We start from the raw sequence: 24,239 nt of genomic DNA, 5'->3' as shown, positions 1-24,239 counted from the left end.
CATTTCTTCTAATTCTCTTCATTTTACAATTTTTTTATAAGACTTCTACATTACATCTTTTTTATTCTGCATCCATGATAAATATAAAAACTCGCACAACATATATATATATCACCAAATATGAGTCATTATTTCGTAGAAATGCCGAAATTTTTAACAAAAACAAATAAGTCAGTATTTCATATATGAAATAATTATTTTCGGTTCAAAATGACATTTACTTCTACTATGCATGATCGAAAAAATTATCTGAAATTCGGTTATAATATAAATCCTATTTTATGATAAAAGTTTGACTTTTTATTTATATCTAGGAAATAACGATCAATATATGTATATATATATATATATATATATATATATATATATATATATATATATACATATTACTTGCTTCGAGCCGGTGCCTCTTTTCTTTTTCTACGGTCGCAGTCAGTTTTCTGATTTACACTACACGGTTTCGTCTGAGGAGAACAATAGTACACGCCAGTAGGGCAGGGATATTTCTTCTTTAACCGACACGGCTGCATCAATGCTCGCTTAACAACCTCCTTCTTCTTGTAGTATGGACATGGGCCGGGATGTATTTTGCGCGGCGGTGGACAGGGACAAAGTACGATAGCTGCATACGGTGGCTTCGGCATTGATGGCGGAACACAAATTTGCTTCTTCTTTTGAGCGTTAGTCTGTCTAGTCTCTATGTGAGGTTTATCATGCTTCTGAATGTATTCCAGCTTCGATGGACACGGCTTAGGCTTCATCAATTTCGGCGGGGGACACGTGACCTTCGCGTACTCCATCTTCGATGGTGGAATAGTCTGAGGTAATTCGCACTTGCCTCTTGGCAGACATTTCTTGCACACAGGATCATCCGCGATCTTCTCCGTCTTCGGTTTTTGTCTAACCTCTGCTTTTCCCTTGTTTTGCTCCTTGTTACACTTGGCCTTTTTTTGAGAGTGACAACCGTCGCTCTTTTCCTTACGGCCATGCTCATCGACCTTCTTCACCTCGGTCGATTTATAGATTTTACTCTCTTTGCAAGCGAAAGGCTTATTGGACTCTGATTTGCCGAGGAACAAAGAGCTGTGAAATCCTCGCCAGTAAATCCCACGCAAAGAAATAGGATAACAGGGACCACGATGGCTAGATGTTTTGTTCCTCTGTGATTTTCGAAGTCTCTTGGATATTTTTTTCTTGGATAATTCTTGGGTATTTCTGGAAACATCTTGTGAATATTGCAGAAGTGAACGTGCAGAGGATGATGTATTCTGATATTTCAAACTGATTGATCTATTATGATAAAGTAGCGATGATAGAAAACATTTTTTAATTAACAAATACGATGATAGACAAGGCGAGCTTGATATCATCGAGCACAATGGTATTGCTATTACTGGCTTATCTGAATGTAGGGATTTACATTTCGTCATAAATGAATGTTTCGAAAAATAATATCTTAATTGTTTGTGAGTCTGATCAAATGATTTATAGGCTAAAGAGATGTTTTTAGGTTTTCTCTTGAAAGAACTAAAATCTCGTGCACAAATTTCATTTGGGTTGGATATATTCGTCAATAATTTATGATTCCATCGATTGAGTCCTGATCTTTCTGTTCCAAAAATAGATCTCAAATTATATCTGGTTCTCGAAACGGAATATTTTTCCAATATCCCAATAGAAGTTCTCGATAGATTTTTAAAGGAAAGTTCCACGTTTTCAAACTTTAGCTTGTTAAGAGCCTGCGGAGTCCAGAAAAAGAGATGAAAGGACAGAAACATACGCATATACTTTTTCTAGAAATAATATAAATCTGTTTCCATCAGATAATAATTATGATGGCTGCCAATGTCTCCACGTACCTTCTGTCTCTCACTGACGCGATTCAGCATTTTTCTTCTTTGCATGGCTTCTTAGGTGGGCACTTTACGCAGAATGGCTTTCTCTTGGGTTTCGGTTTTGAGGGATAGCCTGGTGGCTCGGCGGGCTGACAAGGACCCGGAGGTGGATCGCACGGATTCCTTTTTGGTTCGTCAGGCAAGTCCTGGCCACAGTCTGACTCACCTAGCCGCAAGTCTCTGCCACTAATTGCCTGCTGGTTTTTATGTATTAAATCGTGGAGAATTTTGCTGTATTTCTTCATAATCTCGCGATAATCTCGAACCAGCGATCTCGGCCCACCTCCCTCCTTTAAAGAATTTAAAAAGCCAAAAGCAAAGCGCCTTTGTATTCTTTTGTGAGTAAAAATGATAATGTAAATAAAATTCACACAATATAATCAGATGAAGCTATAATCCAGAATAAGTTGGCGTAGAGATTCTCTGATTTATCAAATTGAATTGATCCGATTTGATTGAATCGATTCAATGTGCTTCTTTTCATTGGTCTTTTCGTTGATCTTTTTTTCCTTTCTTTCATCCTTTAAAGCTTCATTCTTCGCTGCATCGTATTTGGGAGGGAAAATTCTGCGCTTGAATTCTGTTACTTTCTCGATCAGAGTTTGCAATTTTTCGATAGCGTCTTTATTAGAAACTCTCTGTGACATCGATATTGTTCGATCAGCTTCTATCAGTCCTTCAATATTTGAAAAATATACGCGAGTGATAAACTTTGTTAATGGGCTTTCATAGACACATTTATTATTTTCAAACATCAATATCACTGGCTTGAAATTGTCGTATTCATCATCATGCGACGGTTTTTTACTAGGAATCTTTCTACCCAATTGATAATCTTCTCTACCGATCTCCTCTTCATATTCCTCACCTTGGGGGAAGTAATCATCGTTACTATATGGTAATTGTATTTTCTCAAATTCAGATTCATCACAACGAAGATTGGTAGCAAAATACTGATCCAGAAATGAAAAATCAAGATAATTTTTATGATTAATTGCCGAATTGGTGTCTTGCTGGAAATTTTTAATAAAATTGATTCCCATAAACTGTTGAGATGAATTGACGATTGATAAAGAACTTCTCTTGAATTTCATCTGATTCGATTCGATCGAATTTCCACCTTCTATTTTTATCGCAGATTTCATCGATGAACTTGATATCTCTCTTTTCTGCAGAGAGAGGACGACCAAAGTTGATCAAAAGTTGAATTTATGATAACTTGTTATTTATTTTATTTTTTTTAATAAGAAATCCTTTCTCGCATACTCGCTGTAGAATTTTTAACAGCTTAGTCAATTTGACGAGAAAAGAGGCAGAAGGGAGGTGGAGCCACAGCGATCAATTTTTGAAAACAGTTTTATTATTTTTCAGTTTATTTAAATAATAATTATGTAAATAATAATTTTTTTAATTTAATTGCGTGCAATTGTCAATCAAAAATAATATAAATTAATAATATAAATTAAAATATTAAAAATACGTAAAATATCATTTCTATTCACAGAATGATAGTGTGAAAGAAAAAAAATTAAATATCTTTAGAAAAATAAAATCATATATATATTTCAAAAGCTTACTTTATTTATTATTCCAAAATCTCGAAATCTGCTAGCAAAATCTTCTTTCGGTTGTAACTGTAATAAAGAATAATACAACATCATACAGTTGTTAAATAAAAATATTTACACACATGAAAAGTCTTCATAATCAAAAAATTAAATTAAAACGCATACCATTATGTAAAATAATTTTTTTATTACTCGCAAGGTTACAAATGAATTTGACATTATGTACTTTACAGATTTGATAAAGAGAAATTCCAATTTTTTTTTCAAATAATTCACTTTGAAATTAATGTAGACTTTAATGATTAATATTTACATAACAATTTTTAAAAGCTGCTGTTATAATTAATCTACATAAAAAGAGACTATTTTTTCGGCAAACATTTCGTACATACAAAAATACATAAGTAAAATATTTTCATCGGCCCTTTTTCTTTCTATCGTCTTTAGAACAATCTGGAGCTTTTTCTACAGGTGGTTTTTTATCACATGACTTAACTTTCTTAATCTCTGTGCAATCAAGCTTCTTGATTTCTTTCTGTTTTATTTCTTCTTTTTTCTTGATTTCTTCTTTCTTTTTTGCCTTACATCGAGTAGTGTCGTACAATTCATAAAAAGTTTGTTCTTGCTTTTTGATTTCTTCCTTTTTCTCCTGCCTACATGGATCTGCATCGTGTAATTTATAACAAGTTTGTTCTTGCTTCAAAACACTTTGTTTATTGCGAAAATCTTCTTTAGTTTTACAAATTTTATCCTTTTTCTGTTCCTTTTCCTCCTGCCTACATGGACTTGCATCGTGTAATTTATAACAAGTTTGTTCTTGCTTCAAAAGACTCTGTTCACTGCGAAAATCTTCTTTAGTTTTACAAATTTCATCCTTTTCCTCCTGCCTACATGGACTTGCATCGTGTAATTTGTAATAAGTTTGCTCCAGATCTTTTTTAGTTTTACAAATATCATCTTTTTTCTGTTTACTTAATTCTTCTTGGACCTTTTGCTCACGAGTTTTACGGCAATTGCGGACACTTTCTTTATCGTAGGAATCCTTTACTCTTTTATCAGAAATTACATCTTGTTTCTTACATTTTGTCCGTTTCTTCGATTTGGAGCAATCAATTCTTTTTTTCTTGCAAATCTCTTCCCTCGTTTGATCTATTTCTTCCACCATCTTCTTCGTTTTACACGATCGTTTTCTCTCTCTGTTCTTACAAAAATCATCTCTATTTCCCTTCTTGTTCGAAACTTTGTTCCGCATGCAAAACTCCTGTATCTTTTGACGAATCCCGATTTTTTGAGCCTTCGGTTTCTGATCTTTGCGATCCTCCGAGAAGAGAATCGCACTGTTGGAAATTATATCGGAAAGCGGAATCTCTTGGTTCACCGCAAAAATATTTTCCAAACAATACGAGTCCGATGTGGTTGCCGAACGCAATCGGATTTTAGCCTGTAGGTCTGGGAGTATGGATTTGATTTTGGAGCATGTTCGCTGAATCCAATTTTTCTGTTCAACGACATTTAACGTATCGTCGATCAATGTTTTGTTATTGTGATTGAGTGCAACTATTTCACGGTTATTTGCACACGTATGATTTATAAAATTTAACAAAGACGAACAAAATCTGATACGGCCGTAGATCTCGCGTAATAATTTCGATTGATTATTCAATGCTATTGATATCAAATTGGTCAGTTCTTTTGCTGTTCTACAGCATGCCTCTGTATTTGAAAATGTCGTAATATTTTTAAATTTCTTCATCGACTTTTCGTCATGGTTCAACAAAGACGCTGGCAACGATTGATGATTATTTTCTTCCGTAACAGGTGCACCGCAGGATGAATGCCTTATATCTCTCGTTTTCTTAATCAATTGATGCTTCTTCAAGATTTTTGCTTCTGGAATGAAGCCTGGGTCGTCGTATTTTTGAAACGACGGATATATCAAGTCAGGGAACCACTTGCAAATCGCAACGGTAGCGTAATCTCTTTGCCAGATTTTCATGTTGCTGGAATCTCTTTCACCCAGGACTCTCGCGTAAGGGCGCATCCTGCTGCACGTATTGCCCGCCTGAGGACAGACGGAGACACGATTTCAACATCAGTTCTTCCGTAGATCCTTCATAGATTTATGTATGGTCGCTGGTCTTCAGCATTGACTAATTTTTATTCATAGTTAACCTTATCTCTCTCTTTCTCACATTCTCATATCACAATTTAGAAGAAGAAAATGTCAATCCCAACATTCATCTGATCAGAGATAAAGAAATTAAGAAATGAAGTGACTAGAAATGAAGAAACTATGTTCTATCTAATTTTTATAACGAATTCATAAACTTCATAATATGTGTGTGTGTGTGAGACATTATTTTAATATTATTCTTCATAAAACTTCCTTTATATATTATTTGATCTAATTTTGTAATTTTTTTTAAATCTCAGAGTTGCCTCATACATCTTCAGTATATGCATCTTCAGACTTCTATAATATAATGGCTATGTATTCTAGTAAATTTTAATATCCATATTCATCAATATTCATTCAAGGCACCAATATTCATTTAAGAAAAAAATCTTAATAATTTCAAATGTCCAAAAAGTTCTTGTCAAATGATATAATGTCTTATAAGGACTTGAAATGACGAACACATATAAAACTGTAACTTTTTTAATGACATATAGTATTTTCCGAAAATAACGGAAGTTGATACCAGTTCTACATCATACAAATGTAAATAAGCGGATACTGCAGTTCTTATTATCACACAAGAATTCGCAAATTCATATAGCAATAATTATTGAAATATATATATTTTTCATTGAAAACACACAAGACAGTATCTTTATTTACTTGTCTACAAATGATAAAAAAAAATTTTTTTCATTATTCTCACGAATATATTATTCTTAATTTAAATTCTTAATTTAATAATAATTTATATTGTTAATTAATTAATAATAATAATAAATTTAAAAATATAATAAATAACTCAGATAAACGGATAGATTGACCTTGCTTTTCTCCTAATTTTATGAAACATAATAATTTTTATTTTTTATATATGTATACATAAAAAATAAAATTATTTTATTTAAAGGAAATATTCTCTAAAAAAAATAATCTTTGTCTCTAATTAATTTTGTGTAAGATATACTGCATATTATGCATATATGGAATTATATATGTTCAATATGCTGTAAATTATTATTTTTTTAGGACATCACTAAGTTAATTTATATTTATATACTTATATTAATTTATATACTGATAGCCCTTAAATATCACTCTATTTCAACTTTTCTCTTTAAAATTATGAATAATTCTGTCAAATATTTTTGTATATGAAAAATACATAATTTTATCTTTGAGATAAATTATACAGGTATGGCTGAAATAATTTCATAATATTATAATTATTAATTTAAAACTAAAAATATTAAATTTATTTTTTTACCTTTAGCATTAAAGCTTCAATGGGTATTAAATTGTTAACTGAAACTCCTTCAGCTATTGGCAAAGGGCAAAGAGCTTCCACAAGTTTTTCCGTCTGATTCTGCATAAAATTTTATATATTATTTTAATCTAATTATATATTTTATTTATTAAACAATAAATAATAATAGTTCTAAATTATAAAATTCTGAAAAAATCTATAAAATAAGAAATTTGTTGACTAAAAAATCAAAATCATAAAAAATGCTTTAATAATTTCGTAAAAATTCATTTTGTTGTTCAATATAATATCAAGGAAATCTTTATAAATTTAATAAATTATAATTAATATAGCAATAAATGTATTTATATTTTACCTTTCTAGTATCTCCTTGATGATTATTATTTACTGTTTGCTTTGTATTATTAATCGCTGCATTTGAACAAATGCTTTCGCCCAAAAAGGAATTCTTTTCTGTCATTCGTAATCTTGATGGCTATATAATTAATACATATTTTTATTCTTAAAACATCTATTTTTTATTAAAACTTTTAATTATAACCTGCTCAATTTATGTCAAACATTTTTTAAACAAATTAATAAGCTTACGACAGGCTCAAATTGCTCATCATAGAAATTATAATTTGATAAAAATCTATTAACAGCTGTCACATTATATAATGCAAGAGCATTCGATTTCATACTATTTTTTAACAACTGCGAGTAAAGTTTGACTGATTTCTCCAACCCCGCTAATTACAACAATCTAATGTACATTTAAAAAAAATTATGTAAATACACAAATAAAATAGAAATAAAAATATGTCAACCGGATAAAGTAACCATATAAATCTATCAAATTAAGATTTTTCAGTATGACAGAAGTCATTTAAGTATACCGTGAAATTTTTTTCGCCGATGTGGATTCGGCGTGATCCAAAGGATTTCACAACTGATTTTGCCGTTCGAGAAAACATGGTTAAGTGTATATATACAGGAATAACTTAGAAATTTTTTAACGCCTTCATTGGGCGTCCGACATGTCCAAAACGACTAAGCACACGGCGTTTGTTACAAAATAAACATCGGTTCTTTCAATTTCAACTGTTCGAATGTAGCAAAAATTAAAGTATCGTATGTTTAATATTCTCTGCATATATATATAAATGAATGTAATTTGAATTCAATAAATTAACAACATTTAATATTTTATCTATTAAAAATTACAATAATTTGCTTTTTTAAAATATAAATTTTTATATTTTCTAAAAATAGAATATCATAAATGTAATTATTATACAAAATCCTTACTACAATAAAAATTAAAATTAAAATTGAAATAAATATTATATATAAATTAAATCCCAATGGCTTTATATGGAAATATAATTAAATAATTATTTCTTTAACATAATGTAAAAACAAAAATTTTCATATATATTTTTTGGTTGTATTTAATTTATTATTAATCATATAATATCCATACAATTAATATTGCATTCGTATTTTGTACTGCACGGTGCAGTCATCTAGTGTTGCAGCAAGAAAACAAAAATTTAATAAAATGAGACCAACGGTAACCTAGACTAGACTATTGAATACAATCATTCCTGTTACCGATTACTGTTCTACTAGTCTACTGAAATACCGACAACTGCATACAGAACAATTGACTTATACCGTTGAATGATTCATAATATCTTTGATTTATCCCATCTTTAACTGTGGTCTAAAATGAAATTTTCTTTCTTATCATTTTTATCTATCGAAAATATGAAATTATTGATTAATAAATAATAAGACACTTTTAAATACTCTTTCAAGCAAATGAAGACATTTATACATTTTAATTCAAAAGATATAATGGAGATAAAAATATTTTACATGAATTATTAATCAAGGCATGCCTCCAGGGAAGAAGGATGTAAATGACTGACTTCCATCTTATCTTATCTTTATTTATTTATTAATTTACATTGTTATATAATATAGTATTCCATAAAACATACGCATAGGATGTTTAATAATTAGTACACAATTAGTTAATTAATTTCATTTCATTTCGACACATATATTTTATTAATAATAAATACAAAGCACAATCCCGTATATATTTATTGAGTTAAAAATTGTCAAAAAATTATTATCATCATCGCGTCATTATTTAATTCCTGGTTAGTAACCTTCATTTGAGCACGTGATGTTGTAGGTAGGATATTTTTTCTTTAATAGTTCGACCGACACGTCATGATCAGCTTTGCCAAAACCCTGTAAATTAATATTCGAAGATAATTAACCACGTTATGTTCTCTCAAAATCAATATGAAATATTGTTATGTCATTATGCAATAAAATTTTATCATGCTTAGTTAATATATCTGTCAATATAATAAACTATCGCCTAGTGATTATTACGAGAATAGACTTCGTATTATTTTCACTATTACGTTATTTTCAGTATGAGGTATGCTTGACATTTTCGTAACATTGTCGAGTTGACTGTGGCAATGCGCGAAAAGAAAAGAAAGAAAAAGAAAGTAAAAAAAAAAAATGAGAATTTAGCTGGACATAGACTTTTATATAAAAGTCTGGCGAATAAAATGTGCAGCATTTTAAAGGAAGTTAAATGCAAGTGGTGAACAGACTTCTGACGTTAAAAGAAAAATACAAAAAAAAACACTAAACCTAAAATAAATGTACTAGACTTTTCATTCATAATGATTACACAATTCATTTAGTAAACTACGTTTTGAAACGTTACATATTTCTGATATATAAGATTTTGTATGACAAAAGTCACGATTATATAATAAAATTACTTAATTCTTACTTAATTTTATCTTACTTAATTTTTGATTTGCAGAAGGATGAAATATCGAAGTATCGACGATTGATAGCCACTAATAAAATAACGTTGGATACTTTTCAATTTTCTAAATATAATATTTTTTCGCGCAAGTTTTACTCTTTAATCGCCGTCTTCCAATAGATCGAGAATAAACTTCAAGAAGTTGGCTAAATAAAATACGCGCCCGTTGTGACTAACGATACAAGAACACTCACTCAAGGTGATGTTAAATTGCTCTCCCTCGGGCGTCATTGGATTTAGGATGGCTCTTTTTTAACTTACAATGATCCCTCGCACGGCTATCCGGGCTCAGTTTTTTAATATATGCCTTCGAATTCCTTCCTTAAACCTTCCATTTTAAAAATATCTTCTTGTCAATCTTACGCGCTCTCGTAATTTGAATTAATCGTCTCTCAAGGCGGATTGCGAATTCCAATTTAAATTCTTAAATGAATAATATAAAACACTCGCGTCGTTTTAAAATACATTCGTTTCTTACAACGATATCCATATGACTACTAAAATATTACCTCTGGAGTAGGATGAATATGTAGTATCATGTTGGAGCGTTCATATTTTATGAAACACGCGCAACTTTGCGTTATTATCTATCGTACTCCTTGCACAACTTAAGTTTATTTACTCGAGATAACGGTAGCCTTCTTACTTTCGCAAAATTATGACTTGATACCAAATTAAAATCATACAACTCTTTAATAATAAACTCAATGCGATATTAAAATTTGCACTAAACCCAATTAATATAACTCTAACGTTAAAGCTTTTGTCAAAAAAACCATAAAATTAAAACAATATCATTTTAAATAAAATAAACTCTTTATTCTTATCGTTATCGAATAAATATTTTAACAATATGAAACTCACACAGATACAAAATATTCGTGCGATATAATTATATTAATATAATAAGTACGGAGTTTCTATAAAATTTATAGGACAGAAAAAATGCAAAAAATATTACTTAAAAGAATATTGCACAAAAGAATTCGAATTAAATGAAAAACATAATCCTTGATCTAATGCATCGCGCCTAGCACATCGTAAAATTAAATGATGCTGTATAAAAATAAAAACTTATGGATCCGCCCAAGTTTTGCAACATGCCCATAATAATTGACTTTATACTATTTACGCGAGATATTATCGTAAATGTGGCAATATGGCCCGATAAAATCCAGCGGTGTTACGGAAGTTTGATGAACATTTCCGAGTTTACGTAAATGCAATTGCAATTTTACGCTTGGAGGTCGATCGACCAGCTTCAAGGTTTATGGCGTTTATGTGCTTCGAAATATTTCCCAGCGGATGGTATAAAATAATACAGTTTTTTGCATTTCCTGTTAATAAATGCAAAATATGTGTTTTAAGACCGATTGATTGATTGTTAGGAAAAACACAGTTTTTTTTTAAAAACATTCGAACAAGAGGCATTCTCGAACATGTTACGTCTTTCAAAAGACATATAATTTTTTGAAAAATATTTAATCATAAATAACCAACAAGTACAACGATATATAATATTGCCGTTCCAAATGAGAAAAAAAAATCTTCTTGAAATACGGGTCTATAAAAAATATGACACATAACATGAAAATGTACGTACTACGATTTTACCGCTGAACGTCGAGTCTTTTTCTATTTTTTTAAAACCGTACTGAATTTTTTTCGTTATACTGTACTTGTATTTTTATTAATCCGATATGGATTATCCCAGACGGGACTCTCAGCATCCATCAAGTTTTTTTTAATAATATAATTTCTCAAAAAAATGACAAAGAATCAAGGAATATCGCTGTATCAAGTACAACAAATGAAGCTAGTAGCTGAAATCACTATAGGAACATATGGCATGATTTTCCACAGACCCATATTTCGCTCAAAATTCAATCTCCGATTTTTCTCTTCATTTAAAACGGCAATGTTATATAGAGTGTGTTCCGTTTTAATCTATCTCTCCTCTTATTTTTGCAGTATAAAGTCGAATAAAAAATATGTCGTAGACAAAAGCTTTATGGTTTTAAGAGGGATGGTTTTATGATTGATTTGACATTGAGCAGCTTTCAAGATCATCGATGAAGGTCATCGTCTTTCTTCAATGGAATCATATAATTTTTAATATAATTTTCCTAGTTATTCTGAATATAACAGTATTAAGGCAAAATTATAAAAAAATCAGTAGCTTACGAGTATATTTGGCACATTTTGACATGAAATATAAAATATATGTATAAAATAAATTACTCTTTTTTATAATTGTACTTTTATACTTTTATACACAAAATAATCACATAAATAAGTTAGTGTAAAAGACACATAATTACGTTTAAAAAATTATAAAAATTATATAATTCATAATATGCAATATTTAAAAAAAAAAAACTATGTGTTTTTCTGAAATCAATTCATCTCATTATTCTTTATAAAATCTTTATAAAGAATAATCAGATCCTTTATAAAAACTAATTTTTTATAAAAACTTTTATTTAAACAAAAATAGTGATGGATTAAAAAAAAGACATCCTATATGTCGTTAAACTTCTCTGAGCTAGTATTTTCTGAAGATATATACATCTTTTGTGGACACTTCGTGAATATCCCTTGCGGGGTTAAATTTAAAAACCGATACAGACGTTAATGCCTTGTTTTTATTCTTTTCCTGTTATTTCAACTGTACTACATCTTCCATCATTTATATGTTTACGCCAATTAATATAATAATGAGAAATCACTTAAAGTAGAAACTAGTGAGAGGAACCTTTATTTTACAAGTACAATTCTAACTGATAAAATGCGTAACTGATAAAACGTAACTTTCTATTCAATTATGTTTGCGTTAGACAGGAATTCTCTCGCATGGACAAATTTAATCTATTAAAGTTTGACATATAATGTGCTGCGTGGGGTGTGAAATCTATGACGAGCAACAGTACGGGATGAAAATGTTTATGCGCCGTTAATCATACGTATTACAACACGTACTCCACGTTTCAAGCATCACTTGACATTAGGCAATAATACAGTTCATGCTGGACATTCATGTTGACCAGTTGTCAATCTTATTTCGACAGATGCAAATATAATTCTGATTAATGAGAATGCGCGCTCAACGTAGAATGTAAACGAGACATTCGTATAATAAATAATAATTAAAGTTAGGAAATGAATAGAAATATATAGGAAATAATAATCAGGAAAAAAATCGGTCATCTTTAGTTTCTCTTTCGCAAAAATAGAAAACTATATAAAAAGAATATTTTTAAGTCTGTTAAATTAATCAACGACGCACGAAATTGATTAAATAATAAATATCTCAATTAATTCCTTAAGCAAGGAATTAATTTGAATATTGGGCTTACTTGCGAATATCCATAAACTTTGATGGTCTTCTCGTCGGGGTCGTGTTCAATTCTTCCACCACCTACGCAATTTGCTTGCAAACCAGCGTGTTTCTTGATTTGCTCGTCCACTTCGTCGAAGATATCAGCTAAAACATAAATAAAATAATACGTATAATAATAAAGTTTATTTTAAGGTTTACACAATTAATTTGCTAACACATTAACATGTATTAGACCTATTTTATTGATTCATAGTTAAGTTCTTCCTATTCAAATGCCAGCAAAGCTATTAAAGAGGAAAACCTACGAACGTATAGTGAGTTACACAGAAATAAACAGAGAGAAAGAGAGAGAGAGAGAGAGAGAGAGAGAGAGAGAGAGAGAGAGATCGTCTCTACATCAGTACGTTGTTATTGCTGCTTTCAAAGAAAAGTAGATAATTACAACGATATTCACTTTTTCCGCCGTTTCTCTTTGTCAAAGGCTTTACAGAGACTTGTCGTGTTAGTACAAAATACCGATTGCGTATAAATAGCTATGGGAGCGAACGCTAATCGCAACTCCCATCCCATCCGGAAGGTTTTTACACGACCGATATTATCGCAAATTGCATGTCCCTTGACGAACGATGTACGAGCGCTTCTTGTCTGAAACGCGATACAGATTCGCGACAAAAATCCACACGTGCGTGTAAGTATCGGGTGGCCAATCAGGCGCCATTGTGCGCCACCGGTACGTCCGTTCAAACGTGTACGGAAAAATTGAGAGAGAAGACTTAATATCGAATCGCGGAAAATTCGAGAGGAGCCGCGTGTGCGTGAACATACGCGTGCCACGTACATAAGAATCATTTTTTGAAAGCATCGCTTTATATAGCACGTTAACGCGCCACCATCCGGTGGCTATGGAGTGAGATAGGCAACAAAGGGAGGATGTTTTTGCGAAAGAACACCGAAAACAGAGATGCATCGCAAAACGCAAAACGTAAATAAAAAAAAGTCCACCTGCACGCGTAACAAAAATTCCTGTTATATTTATTGATGCTCGTTGTTTCTATCCCTGTTTCGAGGTCTTCATTTTTGTAGGTTGTTGTCTTTCGCTTCGGAAAATAAATGTCTATTATATTTCTAAATTTTACTAAATATTATTAATGTGATATAAAGCTATATAAATAAATAGAATTTAATATTACAATTATATAAAATTAACAAATATATAATATAGAATGTTATTTGAATATATATATATATATATATATTGACATTAGTAGAGTGGCAATGTCTAAGACTTGCCATGCAAAAGACAGGCGGATTCGAATCCCGGCCGCTCTCCGTTAGGATACATCCCCGCTCCGTCTGCTTCAGGATAATTTAAAAATACCCGCGAATAAAAAGGGAGGATGTGCATCACGGCCCAACCACGAACCAATCATGAAAATTCGTAATTATTTTGCGAAAAATATCATCTCAGGAATCGAACCTGGATCTCGTGCTTACCGGGCAGGTAACTTCTCCTTTCGATCACAAAGGCATGTGATGATATTTATCGCAATAACGTGTTTAGAATACGTCAACAATACAATGATATAAATATATATATACATATATTATACATATATACATATATACAATATACATATATATATATATATATATATATATATATATATACATGCCCATTAATTAAGATTTGTATTTACTTTTGGAAGTAATATGAAATTTATATATATATATATATATATATATATATATATATCGTATTTTCATCACAAATGTGCTTCGAGAAATGTATTCGTATATTGTAAAAAACAAAAGTAACGAAATCGTAAAAATATGGCAAAAATATGCTAAATGAAATTCAAAAGTTGAAAAAATTCGAGAAATTTAAAACTTTTTAGAAATAACTTTAAAATTTTCTTTTTTTTTATATTTTCCTTAGAAAACTTAATTCTTTCGAAGTCAGTATTAATTCAGATTCAATATTATATTGCTTGATGCAAGCATGTAGCGAGACTATACAGTATACATAACTTTTTATATTTTCTTCGTTCCATGAATATTCTCTCTTTTATTCGTTTACTTTGATAAATGGAGAATCTCCGTGTTTCCTCGTTACTTGAATGAGCATGTTTCGCAACAAGCAAAGCACCTATTGATTGAATCACGTTGTTGCCTCCGGAGACAAACCGTATTCCGAGAATAAGATATTCTATACAAAATCTATAAAAATTCTCTTGTTTCCATGACAAAAAAAAGTCAAAAAACCGACTTCCAAATAAGACAAGATAAATCAGAGAAGTCTACAAGAAGATCTATTAATAATTGACAAAATAAAATAAATGATATATATATATATATATAAAATAAATGATATAATGAAAGAGTTATATTTACTCTCGTTTCGTAATTAGTAATTATGATTTTATAATTTTCATAATTATTATTAATTAATTATTAAACAGTTGCATTAATTAAATTTACTTAAAACATTTTGATAATGTTTGCTTCCTAAACAAATAAATTATTCATTGAAATCTGTATTCGTTAAAGCAATCATAAATAACAGCTAATATCATATAAATAACATCAAAATAACATCACAAATATTTATAATCTATATATAAAAAATAAAAATTTATTGCGTAATAAAATAAAAGAGACGAGAATTTCTCTTTCCATCCTATGAATGTCTACACATATTTATTATTAATATCAGCTGCACTAAGTAAAAATTAAAAAGTCATTAGTAAATTACAACACGTTATTAGTAAATTACAATACGTCATTAGTAAATTATAACAACATATCCTTCTATTGTTAAATATTCATAAAGGCGTTGTAAATCATTAGCGGGTTTCCGTAACGTGTCTTTATGGAAATAAAGCTGATGAGGACGTGTCCTCCATGAACAAAAAAAAAAGATGAAAGAAAAAAGGCCGTCGAGGGAGAATCGGAGCAGACAGTTTCATCCCCATTTCAGTGTTCATGAGCCTTTAACTTCCATGGAAAAGTACATATATCTTGTCCTTCCGGGTCTATGCGTTGCCCATTAATGTCTTCCCCTCTAGAAAATCAAGGACGAAAGGTGAAGGTAAAGAGGCGTACGCAGGGAGTTTGCTCGGAGGCGTGCGGAAAGGTAACGAGAGATAATGGGAGAAATAGTCAGAGACCAACGTGCGGAAATCAGCCCAAATGGAGAAATATCTTTGAAGGTAGACAAAAAGTAGTACTGCTTTACGATAATTCGGACATGTCGCCAAATTAATTCTCGTGACACTAAGCTCGGAACAAAATACGATTATTTCGTCCAAGAAGAATGATTAAATAAAAACGGGTCTAAGTATTGCTAAGTCTAAATTATTATCTGCATATTAAAGAATATTATTTCTATAAATATTACGGAAACGATAAAGTGAACGAAATAACGATTTATCTCATAAATGATAACACTATAAACACAGCGATTTAAAAATTTGATAAATTGAATTTGAAATATGACATATACGTTTTAGAAAATAGTTTTCATTATATATATAATAAGTAATTAAACAAGAATTCGATATACTTATTTGCTATAAAACAAACTTGGGAAAAACTTAAATTTACTATATTTACAAAAATATTGTAATATATCTCCCTTCATATAAGGTAGAAAGATTTAAAGTAAATCCATTCCTATTAATTTATCCAAATCTATTTTTAATAGAAAACGTAATAAATTAAAAGCATGGTCAACTTTCGCTCGTCGTACTTGTAGAAATTAAATTAATCGTTTTAGCAAATCGAACAAATACTTCAAGTTAGTTTAGCAAATTGCATCGTGTCTCAAAATCTCTTATCGTCATTCAATGTCTGATTTTATTGGCATTATCGAGAAGCTTGATAAGTTTGTACGGGACCTGTCAGAAGAAATACAGCTGCAAATTGACAAAACTGATTCTGCGGTAACCGACGTTCGAATAATTTCATTTTTCATTAATCTGTCATTTTCATAATGACAGATCAACAAGAGATAATAAATTTTAAATTAAGCGAAAACAAAATGTTGTTTTGCCCAACGTCTTTCTCGACTATTTTTCTATAGATCAACAATAATAATAGTGTAATTTTAATAATTAAAAGATTATATTACATTATAAGAAAAAAAAATAACTATGTGTAACAAAAATAAATAAAACGACGAAGAAAATACTCTGAGATCTTACTTTTAATAATTTCTTTCTTGACATTGGCGATGCAAGATTAAAAAAATATATAAATACATTATTCATAAAATGCGTAATTTATGTAGAAAGTTTAATGTATATTAAAATGTATATTACAAAAGTTTCACTTTATACATACTTTTTGGACAAAAAAAAATATATGCCACGTGTTTAAGCGGCCTCTCACCTAACTTCGAACGTCCCTCACGGACTTTCTCTTATACTTCAATCTGCTTATCGGCAACGATGGAATACAGGTTAGAAATTAATAGAAATCGATGACGAGACGTACCCCTCAGTGGGCACTAAAAGCACAGACCGGTAACGCACTAAGTGCAAAATACGGTATAACATTGAGTAAATACCACTGGATATGATTGATACGACATATGTACTGAAGAGATCCAGAGAAACAGAGAAAGAGAGAGAGGAGAGAAGAGAGAGAGAGAGAAATGCGTAGGAAATGTATAGACTTCCGGTACAGCATAGAGTTAATCAGCTTGCAGTGAGTTTCTGTCGGTAGAAAGTTCTCAGTGGAGCCACAGAAAGCAAGTTTACACTGATTATGACTGCAGAGCGACGCGTGGAGCGATTGGCAGAAATATCTCCGGCACATCGCACATATAACATGCGTAAATATTTGAAGGCATTTTTTCTCGTACGTAGCTTTTCCTGGAAAGCAAGCTCAAATTAATTACTCTTTTTCTCTGCCCTTCCCCCCCCCTCTCTCTCTCTCTCTCTCTCTCTCTCTCTCTCTCTCTGCAATGCGATTTGGTTCCTCCAACAATGTAATGTGCTTTGAAAATAAAAAATCGATATAATATGATATATACGATGGGAACATTTTTGATGCTTATTAATAGACAAACGCGATTATTGAATTCATAACATCTAAGACAGATGAGTCACGTTATTGCAACGTTTGAGATTAACTCAGATCGATCGCCTAATGATAAAAGTAATTGCAAAATCGTTGCAAAATTCCAATTAAAGAGAATTAAAAGAATAACATTAAAATTTTTAATATTAAATTTGCATGGAGAATTCTTTAAACTGGAATATTGAATCAGACTATGTATTATCGACTATGCATTAACTTAAAAGAATCTAAATAACTTTCTAAAGATAAAAGAAAACTTAATCAATTCTGAAAGTATTACGAAAAAAAGGACGCTCACGAATTTATTGAGATGTAAATCAGACATTAAGAAAACGATTATCGAGAACGAGTTGATTCACAGAGGCCGGATGAAGTAGTTTCAGTCTTCGAATTTTAACGTCTCGCCTTTCCAGATTTACACCGATTTGCGCTCGTTATTTCAACGAGTGATCCGCGCGAGACACGTGACTGCATGTTTATACGTAACAGCTTGCAATAAAAACAAATGAGAGGAAACATGATTAATGTAGTGTTACCGTGACGTAAGTGTAAAAAGACAAGATTTATTTCTAGAAAAAGTCATCTGGAAGCAATGGTCTGTGCGATTAAAATTCATATTTCATACGAGCAATTATCAGCAGTAATTATAAATTGCATATTAAAACTCGTAAATGGTTTCAAAGGCTGCAAAACAAAAATTTAGAATTTCAGCAGATTCAATCTCTTTTAAGTTCAGAAATTACGCTGCTGGAACTGGCAACAGACGGCTAACAGCTAACAAGTAAGTTCCGTAAACTGACGATTGGGATTGTAAAAACAAGAAAGCTGAGAAAAATAGGTAAGTTTATCTACATATGAGCTTACATTTGTAATTACCATATTTGGATTGATGTAAAAAAAAAAATATCAATTCTTTTGTGGCACACACAAAAAACGATCTTTACTTCGATGAAAACCGTATGAGGTCGAAAATCAACAGTGCTTGAAATTTTAAACGTTCTTGTAATCCGCTCATCAATATTTATCTCGAAAGAATTAGTTTTTGCAAAGAAAAGCGTTTTGTTGAAACAACGTTGAAACAACGGATTATTTGAGATAACAACGACTTCCAGCCACTCTACATAAGCCGAACAAATGGCTTCGTGCCAGATCTATTCTAACGGCCGCGTCGTTAGAGAAATTAAGATGTATCGTCATCGATGATGCATACTCTTCCTGCAAAATGTGAATTGCGATCGTAAATCATGCCTAACGAAAGGCAAGTAACGACACGTCGCAATTAGTGTCTCCCGTTACGTCAGGGATGATATAAAATGGGATAATATCAATTAAGAAAGAAAGCGCATGGGATAAAAACGCAATGGAACGCGCGCGAAGTCCGCACAATGGAATTTTATATATTATTTTTCATTAATACTCATAATCTGTAAAATATTTACGAATCCGATATTGTATATTCATTGTGGTGTACTGCGTTGACTGCTTTCGGAAATCTCTAAAATAAATATTAGAAATTTATATCTCATGCGATTTTTTTTTCCATGTGCCGTTATTACGTGAATTCATTTTACATTAATCCGATATTGATAAAGAGATCAATCAATGATGAAAATTTGAGAGTAACACTTGAGAAATATATGAAACGCTAGTCTAATTGGATTTCTGTTCTTCTGGATTGTCAAAATTTATACATTTTGAACAAAAAATTATTTCACACGCTACTATACTCGGAGAGAGGACACGCTTCATCACCGAAAAGCGATTTCAAGACGTTGATTGCGCTGACGGAACTCAATTAATCTCGAGAATAAATTCCCGATATTCCACATGATTTGCTCATACATCTGTGAGACGCTCGTTCGTTGGTTCTCCTGCGGAGACATGAAAATACAAAAAGCGAGCGATTAAAATGGCAAAAGCAATGTGGGTATATTACGTCTCATAGATAGCGGGGGAAAAGTTAATTAACCGCGGTGCAAAATCCTATCACGTGCAGTCTAACTTACGATAATCACAGATCTTTCTCATCTACATCTACATCATTGAAAATGATTTCAAGCACGTCGCGGAAAATTCAATAAACTTCCATTTATTTCGCGACACGCAATATTTGGCAGTTATTTGCAATGCAAATATCTCGCAAAGTAATTATCGTGATTGTCAGAGCTTAAAATGGGAATGACAAAAGTGTTCCTCAAAGTATAATAAAACTCTTTTCGATAATGATTTCGTAATACAATGGAAAATGAAACAGAAACTCGTCTCTCTCATCTTCTATATAATGCCACTCATTTTCACCGTGAGAAATACATATCATATTATATTTTAAGACCATTTACATCCATCAATTGACTTTCAAGAAGAATTAAAGCATTATCAGAAACATTATTTATCACATTTTGTAAGAAGAATATTTTTATTAATATTTCTTCACAATAATGTAAATTGTAATATTTATTAAATTCTATTAATAAAATAAAGAAATTATAATAATGTAGTTGATAATACATATTTAACATATTAAATAATAGTTTATGATTACTGAGACGACATAGATAGTTACAGAATGAAAGAACGAATAATGATCATTTAAAGAAAATTTCTTTCGTCATCTAGATTTCGTTTGTCATTTATTGATAATCAATATTATTGAAACGAGAAATACTGGCTAATACAAGATTATACAGGCGGAGATAATTCCACTGTAACGAAATCAAATAAATAAAGAAAAAAAAAAATATATATATATATATATACGCAGGTTATTCTTTCATTAATTCGATATCGAAAAACTTTATGATAAAACAGTTTGTAGTTAAAATACTATTTTCTTTTAAAATTTTCTTTTAAAATAATTTTTACTAAACACCGAATGAAAAATATAAAATTTAAAATATATTTAAAAAATTTAAAAACATGTAATAAATAGTATATATTATTTAAAAATTATTTAAATTAAATAATTTACATTCGTGTATTATAATTCCGCAAAATTTTAATTATTTATATTCATAGTTATTTTAATGTAGAAAAAACATATTTACTTGATATAAGTAACTAAAATTTCATATGAATTTTCGCATTCGTATAAAAAAATATCAAAAGCAGTCTGTAATTAGTTGATAATTTTTCGATTATAAAACATTGATATTCAATTGACTGCACGTAGAAATTAAGACTAAATATAGCGATTGACCTTATCATAATAGCAGTTGCAAAGAATACGGGTCAACGACAGATACCAATTTCAATTTCCTAATGCACTAGAAAGTAGAAACGAAGAAACACGGAATCTCAGAACAGGCAAATATACGACACTAATCAGTAACTACACGAAGGAAACATCAAGTGGAAGCTTTTAGCTTTCGTTAAGCTCTTTCCAAGAATCTCGAATGTTCACTCAAGGCTTTACTAAATCGTATTAGTTATAATTATCCGTTGCTAAATAAAGATACAGTAATAATTGAATATTTGCCTGAGATACGAAAGATATAATTTTATTTAGAGCAATCCTAATATCCTTCACTTAAGGATTGCTTTAATCTTGCCGACATTTACAAAAATTGAGCTCAATATTAAAAATACACCAATTTAAATTGTTACTTAATTTAGTTGTATTAAAAATCTTAAAAAAAAAAAGTTTGAAGCATGTAAATGTGCCCTAACTATGAAAAAGTTGAAAAAGAAAAGAAGATTCCAAAGTATTCGATAGTCTACAGTGAGCAAAAACGTCTGCTCGCGTCTTTCGATTCAGCAAGTTTCGAGATTTCCAATACATAAAGACGGTCACGGTGAAACGTCCCTCTCGAAGGAAAGCTACGAAACGAATCCTAAGTTGAGGGGAGATAGTGAACTAGAACTAGACTGGGGTGAAAACTCGACCGAAGATTGACGTTCGATAGTCATCACCTTTGTCCTTCCGCAAGTTACTTGCAACGATCGTCAAACATAGCCGACTTTCCGAATGCTCGTCTATAATATCATCTTGAATAGAACTTTGACAAGGATAGAGATTCCAGGCATCCAAACCTGACACCTTGATGTTTACGCTCATTTTTCGTATTATATCATAATATTTTTAATAAACTTTATGTAAATGGCAGAGTAATCATATTAAGGGAAATGATAAGCGCTCGACCTGGCAGCTATAATTCACCATAAAGGAGCGTTGAAGTTTCAAAGGACTGTTCTAACGAGTTGTTAGAAACTTTTACTAAATTGGCTTATCTACTTTAAAGCTGTATTCCGATATTCAAGACAAAATGAAAAACTGAATTCAATAGAAGAATTTCGCGGAGTAATTCTGTGAATCCACAAAAAGCGACAGTGAAGACTTAATTAAGAGTAATTATGAAAAATTAAAATTATATATCAGGAAAAAATTGAATTTTCATGTAGAGAAAATATAATGCCGATTTATATTATAATCAGGTATTGTATCAAACAGTTTTAATTGTATTATCTTTTAAATCGTTTCGGTTGATAAAATAAAGAAATTCCGAAAGGATTATTCAGCTTTCAATTTTACCAAGACAATTTTTATTTCAGATATTTTTTTTCGTCTAATTGATAGCTGAAATTGCATCTTGCTTTGTAATTGACATCGTGCCTTGTGTATCTCAATAATCGATTAATAGCTTGACATATGCTTGCGAAACACCAATACATTGTCCATCGTCGTTCATGTCAACGTCACAATTCTGAGAGCGGTGTTGCGTATGCATTATACAGGCGTGTATATGACGTGCCAAATTTAGGCATTTGCCATCGATTTAGGGAGAAATGTCGAGTTTTGACTTTTATGCTAATTCCCGAAACCAGTAACCTTTGATTTTTCCATAATACTGAGTTTCTATATTTATATTCATGAATCTCCATCCATTATCAAAGATATCGATATATGAATAAAAGCACGAGAAGCTCTTAAGCGTTTTATGCATACATGCAAATCGTATACGAATCAAATTCTTGTTCCTTATCGGTACGATGTCCGAGCTTTATGTCTCACTTACTTTTGTTATTTACAGTGAATGTATAAACGCACGACTTCTTTTATCGATGACCTTTGCCCATGCACATCGCACATGTATAGTATTTTATTTCCTCTTTTATATTTTCCGTATTCAATATAGCTAGCATAAAATAGTCCATTGGAATAATGCTATCGTGTTCACGCAACAAAAAACAATTTTTGCAAGTTGAACAACAACATCGTTAACTTTTCGACCATCAAATAATATAATTTTTTAATTTTATTAAATTTTATTTGACAATTTTTAATTATAATAAGCAGTGATAAAAATAATTACATATTTACATCATTAATAAAAAAAAAACACAATATATTATCTAACATTTTAAAACTCTTTTGAGGAATCGAACATTTTTATTTTATAAAAAAAGTAATGCTAGAAAAAATATTAATGGAAAAATTGCATAGACTATCAAAATTGCAAAGTTTAAATATTTAATATTCAATATAAAAACATTTTCATAAAATATATATAACTTGAGTACCAAGTAAAATTTTTTTTTAATTCATAAAAGAATTTTTTTAATTCATTATTAATAGGTTTTATTAAATAAATTAAATAAATTAAAATTTTATTTAATTTATTTAATAAAATCCATAATCAAAAATATTTAATCAATCCAAAATTTAATTGTGACATTGAACCAATTAATTCATTAAATTATCGGCGTATTGTATGCTAAAAATTAAATGAAATCACTATTAACACTCCAATCAAATTTTTGACAGAAAGAAATATCAGTTCCAAATTAAAGAATTTTTAATTTTTAAAAAATAAATATTATAAAGATAATAGTTTTTTAACATTAGCTAATTTGTGGAAGGATTACAAACTCTGTGCTTAATACTTTCATAGATCAATAAATACACGTATCCAGAATAACTCTTTGATACAGAAAAGAGTTCGAAAAACCTCGAAAATCCGATTTGCCGGTAACACGTGATATTCTCCGAGTGTAACAGTGATATTATTGTTCGGCACGCGATCTGCCATGAGTGACCTCGAACTTTGCACGTGCTTATAACTC

At 30.5% G+C, this 24,239-nt stretch overlaps 2 protein-coding genes across 4 annotated transcripts in view; both read right to left on the bottom strand.

Annotated features, from left to right (window-relative positions):
* Nucleotides 1–3,809: 3,809 nt before the first annotated feature.
* Nucleotides 3,810–8,751, bottom strand: LOC148934725 (uncharacterized). Its single transcript, XM_089083652.1, is given in 6 exon segments — nucleotides 3,810–5,525; nucleotides 6,910–7,008; nucleotides 7,265–7,357; nucleotides 7,471–7,611; nucleotides 7,613–7,654; nucleotides 7,788–8,751. Coding segments are annotated over 6 exon segments (2,100 nt in total). The 5' UTR covers nucleotides 7,866–8,751; the 3' UTR covers nucleotides 3,810–3,878.
* Nucleotides 8,752–8,832: 81 nt separating this feature from the next.
* Nucleotides 8,833–24,239, bottom strand: part of LOC105427733 (sex-regulated protein janus-A) — a 69,509-nt gene continuing 54,102 nt past the window's right edge. For all 3 annotated transcript variants that reach the window (XM_011639612.2, XM_011639615.2, XM_011639614.2), the window contains exons 3-4: nucleotides 13,114–13,241; nucleotides 8,833–9,156 (exon numbers count right to left, since the gene is read on the bottom strand). In XM_011639612.2, coding sequence (XP_011637914.2) covers nucleotides 9,064–9,156; nucleotides 13,114–13,241 — 221 coding nt within the window. In that variant the 3' untranslated portion in view covers nucleotides 8,833–9,063. The remainder of the gene's footprint in view (nucleotides 9,157–13,113; nucleotides 13,242–24,239) is intronic.

This window comes from Pogonomyrmex barbatus, unplaced genomic scaffold (genome assembly GCF_055798465.1).
Source record: "Pogonomyrmex barbatus isolate J1 unplaced genomic scaffold, ASM5579846v1 scaffold8, whole genome shotgun sequence".
In the NCBI taxonomy this organism is placed as follows: domain Eukaryota; kingdom Metazoa; phylum Arthropoda; class Insecta; order Hymenoptera; family Formicidae; genus Pogonomyrmex; species Pogonomyrmex barbatus.
This window is presented reverse-complemented; position numbering and strand designations above follow the sequence as displayed.